The sequence below is a fragment of the Mustela erminea genome, chromosome 15, assembly GCF_009829155.1.
Source record: "Mustela erminea isolate mMusErm1 chromosome 15, mMusErm1.Pri, whole genome shotgun sequence".
Taxonomy (NCBI): domain Eukaryota; kingdom Metazoa; phylum Chordata; class Mammalia; order Carnivora; family Mustelidae; genus Mustela; species Mustela erminea.
Window position 1 is genome coordinate 66,740,053 of NC_045628.1, and position 6,000 is coordinate 66,746,052.

The following is a 6,000-nucleotide window of genomic DNA, read 5'->3' on the forward strand; positions in this document are numbered from 1 at the left end:
TGATTCCGAGGGACACTGACCCTGCTCTGCTTTGCTCAGCTTCAGAACCGTACGACGCACCCCTGGGCCAGAACTTCTTCCTGGGCTGCCAGCCCTCTGCGTGCTACAGCACCCATGCCAGCCCGCGGGAGGTGTCTGGCCGGCTGCAGCTGCCCCCAGGGGAGTACAGGACGGAGACTTCTGCCTGAAGGTGTTCTCACAGAAGGCCACGGCCCTGTGCGTGTCTTGTCCCTCCGCGGTGCCGGCTGGGCTGAGGGTCCGAGCTGGGAGGCAACGCATGGCCTGGCAGGTTCACGGCCTGGGTCAGAGCTGCCGCGTCCCAGACAGGATCTGTAAACTCCCGGCTCCCACGGGTCTTCTGCTCAATGTCCCCTTCCTGCCCCCCGTGGGTCTGTGGGATCCCAGGCTGTTTGCTTCCAACTGTTCAATGCTGGGCAGAGGGTCTCCCTCCAGTAGGGACGGCTCCTGGGCCTAGTGAGTGGGGTCCAGAGAGGGGCGCCGCTTCTTCTGCGCACATGATAAACCTGTGCACACATGAGTGCACATGCCACACCCATGTATACTCCCCCACCGCACACCTACATATACATGCGCATCATACCACACACCCTGTGCGTGTTTGCACGCACGACCTGGGAGCTTGCTGGCTCATTGTCCAGAGGCCGTGTCTATAGGGATTCCCAGAACTGGGTCCTCCAGTGGTGAGAGAGACTCCCTCAGAGTGGGGCCACCAAGGCAAACATTTCAGGTTCCATGAAGGGGGCAGCTCTTGACTGGTGACAAATCCCTGGTGGGGGGTGGGGCTGGGGGTTGGGAGGGAAGGGAGGGATAAGGGTCAGGATTCAGTCTGTGTGGTTTGGTGCTAGTAGTGGCTGAGGGTCTTGGGTGGGAAGCCAGTGCTTCGGAAAAGTGAAATGCTTCCTGGAAGAACTTGATCATCTGTACTGTTTATTTACCGTGTTTGTTTTTCTCCTTTCTTTGTGCTCCAGGGAGATGGGGGATGTGGTGCCTGGAAAACCACATGAGGTACGAGATCTCTCAGAACAGACGTTCTGGCACTGTGGTATACCAGGCCTTTGGGACTTTGACCCCTATCAGCTGGCGTTTGCTTCTGGAAGAGACGCCATGGAGCAGACCCCTCATTTAACCACAGACTGAGGGAGGGTCCCGGGAGCCTGGGCAGCATCTGCTGTGTGGTTCCTCCAGTGTCCAACCTCCGTCTTCTGGCTCTGACTTCTGCTGCATCCGCTAGGCTGTGACCCAATTACTTTCAAATCCTGTGGCTATTTGAGAGTCTGAAGAACACTAAGAAAACATGCATCAGCACTACTCAGCATGTTCATGTGGTTTCTAGGGTTCACAGTCTAGGGTTCACAGACTCCCGGAGGGTCTCTGGGGTGTCTCTGAAGTGGCCCCCAGGCCAGGACAGTGATTCTCTGCTGTCAGTTCTGTCCTTCTCTGAAGCAATTCCAGGTTGAAGCTGGAAACTCAGGGCTGGTGGGATTGCCTCCCCACATCAGAGAGGGAAGGCCACCCCCCACCCCCGCCCCAGGGAGCCAACGCCGGCAAGGGTGGGTGTGTGCGATACGAACAGGGAGTGATGGACGAGAGATCCTCATTTTCCCAGTGATCCCCTGCTAACTCTGCTCTGTGCTTCCCACCAGCTGCACCCCAGCAAGGTGCACCAGGAGGACGGCCAGCTTGGGAGCCTTCTGGGGAAGATTGTGGGGAAGATGAGTGGGGCCACCACACCCTCTCCCACAGGCAGGAGGTGGCGAAGACCTCAGGCCGCTTCAACCTCTGTCCCCTGGCATCTCCTTGGGCATGAAGGGCGAGGGGCCTCCTCCTGTCTTAGCTCTGGTCTCTCTCTGTCCTGTGGGGACAACGATGGTCCCAAGGTTGCGTCTCTTGCTGCATTGACGGACTCTTGGGAAAGTAGGAAATCCAGAAGCAGGGCGGCCAGACATCCCTAAATCAATATGCTTCTGAGGTGGGAGAAGGCAGCTCCCTTATGCCAGCTGCCACTCACCTGCCCTCAGCTGCAGGCTTCAGGGCAGGTCCGGTGCCAGCAGTGCTTGGGCACACGGTGCCCCTGCCCCTGTCAGCCCCATGCTGTGTGAGGACTTGGGTTTATCACAATTCCAGGCCTGTGGGGGTCACACGTAAGTAGAGCGTGTGCACTGCTCTCTGGAGGGTACTGGGTTGTACCCCAGGGCCTTGGCTCGTGTCTCAGCTCTGGCTGCTGCACCGAGCACTGTGGACGGACCTCTAAACAGCAGGCCTGGACATCCCAGCTCTGGTGCAAGTGGTCTGGTTCTGGGCTGAGCCCCTTCCTGGCAGCAGACAGCCTTCCCGTGTGCCCTCCTGATGCAGAGACGGGTGAGGGGGCTCTGAGGCCCCTTTGCAAGGGTACTGATCCCACCATGGGAGTTCCACTCTCACTTGGGGCTTGGTCACCTCCCGCTGACCCCCCTTCCTGAGACCATCGCACTGGGCTTAGGCTCCCACACAGGGATTTGGGGGCACAATCGTTTGGTCCTTAACAGAAGAGGAAAAACAATACTGTCCACCCTGGTGAAGTTCGGGGTAGAAAATGGAATCGAAGAAAGCATGTCAGGATCCTTTGCAGGAAATGAAACTGCACACCCAGTTCTTTCCTATTGAAGGAGCTCCTGCAAAAATGAGTCAGTTTCTGTCTTATTTGATGCTCAAACCAGTGTTTTCACTAACGAGCCTGTTGCCTTGGCTGCCGAGGGTCATGTTTTATTGAGAACATCAAGTACAATGAACAAAGAGCCTGTCTCCGCGTCCGCCGTCAGGCACCTGTCCCCCCTCCCCTGCCCTGCGGGGTCCTCACTGTGGTTTAGCAGACGGCCACACGCGGCCTCCAGAAGGTCAGGCCAAGGTCTGAACACAGGATCTTTCCCACAGGCAAGGGGGGCAGCTTGCTTGGTCCGGATGCTGTGCAGAGGGTCCTGAGGTCTTCATGTGGGTGCCCGGGGGGCTCTGCAGAACCCTCCCCTTGTTGCTCCTGGTGGCTTGCCAGGGCTCAGGTGGTGAGGCCACTGGTACAAAGGATGAAAACACAGGTCACAGGGGAAGAGACACGGTTGACATCACACGGTCACTTGGAACCAGACACCAGCCCCCGTGCCCTTCTCTGCACCTTGTGTGTCTTGCCCGAGGTCTGTCCCCCATCTGAGGGTTAAATGGCAAACCTTCCTTCTGGCACACTTGAGAAATCTTCCCCAACACCTCCACACCCAGTTTGGGGGGCTCCCACGTGAAATGCCGAGGGGAAGAGCGGGTGTTTTGGGCAAGACCGCGTTAGCTTGGCGGCTGTGAACCCGCAGGAATCACATCACATGGGATGACATGTTCCACTGTGCATGTGTATGGTGTTCACAAGTTGACAAAACTACAGGTCCTTGCTCCATGAAGGAGGCCACGTGATTCTGAGGATGTGATGACCCTCGGCAGCAGGCATGTGGCTCCTGGTCCCGCCCATCACCACATTCTCACCGGGCCATGGGGATGCCCAGGGAAGCTAAGAACTAGAGTTTCTAAAGATTCCCCAGGGCCCTTGCACATGCTGTCTGGTCCACATCAGCCTCACACTGTGGAAATTTGCCAGGACCTGGCATGACTTGCATTTGGGTTCCTCTTTCTAGGATTCTGAGATCGGTGCCCATGAGCTCAGGATGCCTCTGAATGAGGCCTTTTCCAAAGGTAAGTTCTTCCTTGGCGCTTTCCAGAAAGTTCGTGGGAGCCTGAGTAGTGCCGAGTAGGGGCAAGGAGGGTGAGGGAGTCAGGAGCTCAGTGGGTGCAGATGTGGAGGAGAAGGGGCCTGTGAACTCTGGCCCTGGAGGTGTCCAGCAGGGATGCGGAGTGTGGGGCTGACGCTGCAGGAAGGTGTTGGGGAGTCTTTGGAGGAAAAGCCGGGCAGAGGGTCACTCGACCAGTGGCATCGCCCCACGAAAGTACCAGGCTGATGCTGTGGGACAGTGCACATTGGAGCCATAGCTCTGACTTCCAGGGCCTGGTTTCTTGTCTGGCCCAGGATGGGGATGGGGATGGGGACAGGGACTGGGGTAAGGGTGGGGACAGGGACATGGGTAAGCACGGGCTGCTGGAGGCTTCCCACTGGTGGAAGGAGGGCCGGGACTGGGTTGAGATGCAGGATGTGGAGAAGGAGGCAGCTCGAGCCCTGGAGAGTCGTCAGGCTGGGGCTGAGCACAGTGTGGGCCCTGGCCCGCTGGTCTCTGCTCTCTGCTCCAGCCCTGGCTTCTGCTGAGAAGGGGTGAGAGAAGAGGGGATGGCTGCAGGGTCCTTGGCTCCCAGGTGTGGGCCGGGTGAGATGGAGGCCAGCTCCAACTGGGGTGAGTGAGGAGTGTGTCAGCGCTGTCCTCGGACGGCCTGCCTTTAGACCCCGGCTCTGCCCTTGCTGCTCGCAAATTATTCAGCCTGTCTGGGCCTCCATGTCCTCGTGTACAAAATGGGGATGCTGGTAGTCCTGACCAGGTGAGAGCATTCTGAGGACGAGGTGTGGGGGCTCACCCCTACAGAATTAGCAGTCCTCTAGGAACGTACCCGGTACCAAGTGCTGTGCTCAGAAGTCACATTATCCCATCAGCTTGATGGATGTATCCTTTGCATGTTGCAGTCTTTTCCTTTCCCTGATTTAATGACTCCTGGACTTTTCCCGCAAGAGGGGAGGGAGAGGACGTGAGGGCCCCCTGCGCTAGTGGAGCTGGTGGCTGCAAGGGCTGCCCTCGCAGTAAGGAACTGGTTATCCCCATTTCACAGGTGAGGGGGCTCCCCCTCCCCTCCTCCAGCCCTGCCCTCCCCCTCCACCTCTGGTCTGTCTTCTGCAGCAACACGGTCCCCCCTACAGCCACCACCACCAGTTTAGACTTACCACAGGTGATAAACCCATTTGTCTTCTCCGGCCCAGTTTAACTCTGATTTACACTGAAGGATGTGTGAGAGTGTTTGGAAGGGCTGGGGGAGGCTAGAACATTCTAGGTGGAAGGAACAGCAAAAGCAAAGGGCCAGAGGGAGAATGTCTTCGTGTCTGTTTGGAGGTCACGTGCAGAGCCCATGTCAGCTCCCAGGAGGGCTGTCTGTGCTTCTGCCACCTCGGGCTGTGGGTGCACGTGAAGGCGTCCTGTTCAGGGAGGGGGTCTCCTCACTGGGGTGGGGGTGGTCCTAGCGGGAAAAGGCAGGGCCGCTAGAGAGTAAGGGGAGGGAGTAGCTTGCCCACCAAGTGGTGACAGCAATCTGTCCACTGCTCCCGCCTCCCCCGGCCCCATGGAAAGAATGAAGTTCTAGAGCCTCGGAGGGTGGAGACGGTGAGCTTGTCCCCTGGGGCAGAGGGATGCCACATGGAACTTTCCAGAGTCTCTGCAGCCATGTGGGGGTTGTGGGGTCAGGGAAGGGGGCTTGCGGCGGGATGCTGGACAGAGGCAGCTCTCTGCAGTCCTGAAGTCTAATTTCCTTCCTTCTCTGGAGTTCTAGAACTATTCAGGCTGCTGGATGAGGACCAGAGCAGCGCGGTCTGGCTCTCCCTGGCTGAGATAGGTGGCTGGGGTTCTGGGGAACGACTTGCTGATGAGACTTGGATTCTGGATTGTCATAGGTGCCGAGTGTGGCTCGCTCAGTGACCTGTGTTATTTCCACGTGGCTCTAGCGTGCCTTCTCGGGTGGCAACTGTGGGGAGAAATGGGATTGTCCCATGGTCTTTCCAACACATACATCCCTTATTATCTTGAAGATAAAGCTACACTTTCATTTTAGATCACGCTGGGATTCCATTCCTCGCTGATCGGAATGGAAATATGGGTGGTGGGTGCAATTCAACGCCTGACTTCCAGGAACGGATGTCTTAGGTGAACGGAGAGAAGGTGATCCAAACCCAGCAGAAATGTCGGTGACCTATTTCCAATGATGTGGGGGAAATCTTCCTGAAGGTGTACCGGCAGGTACCCAGACCTCAGTGTT

General features: G+C 57.5%; 1 protein-coding gene across 1 annotated transcript in view; it reads left to right on the plus strand.

The window, feature by feature from the left end:
• LOC116574092 (calpain-8-like) overlaps positions 1-4,294 on the plus strand; it is an 81,529-nt gene extending 77,235 nt beyond the window's left edge. Inside the window, 5 exon segments of the mRNA XM_032314615.1 lie at positions 40-165; positions 168-216; positions 990-1,026; positions 1,665-1,724; positions 4,061-4,294. Of these exon segments, the coding sequence (XP_032170506.1) occupies positions 40-165; positions 168-216; positions 990-1,026; positions 1,665-1,724; positions 4,061-4,294 (506 nt within the window).
• The last annotated feature ends 1,706 nt before the right edge of the window (positions 4,295-6,000 follow it).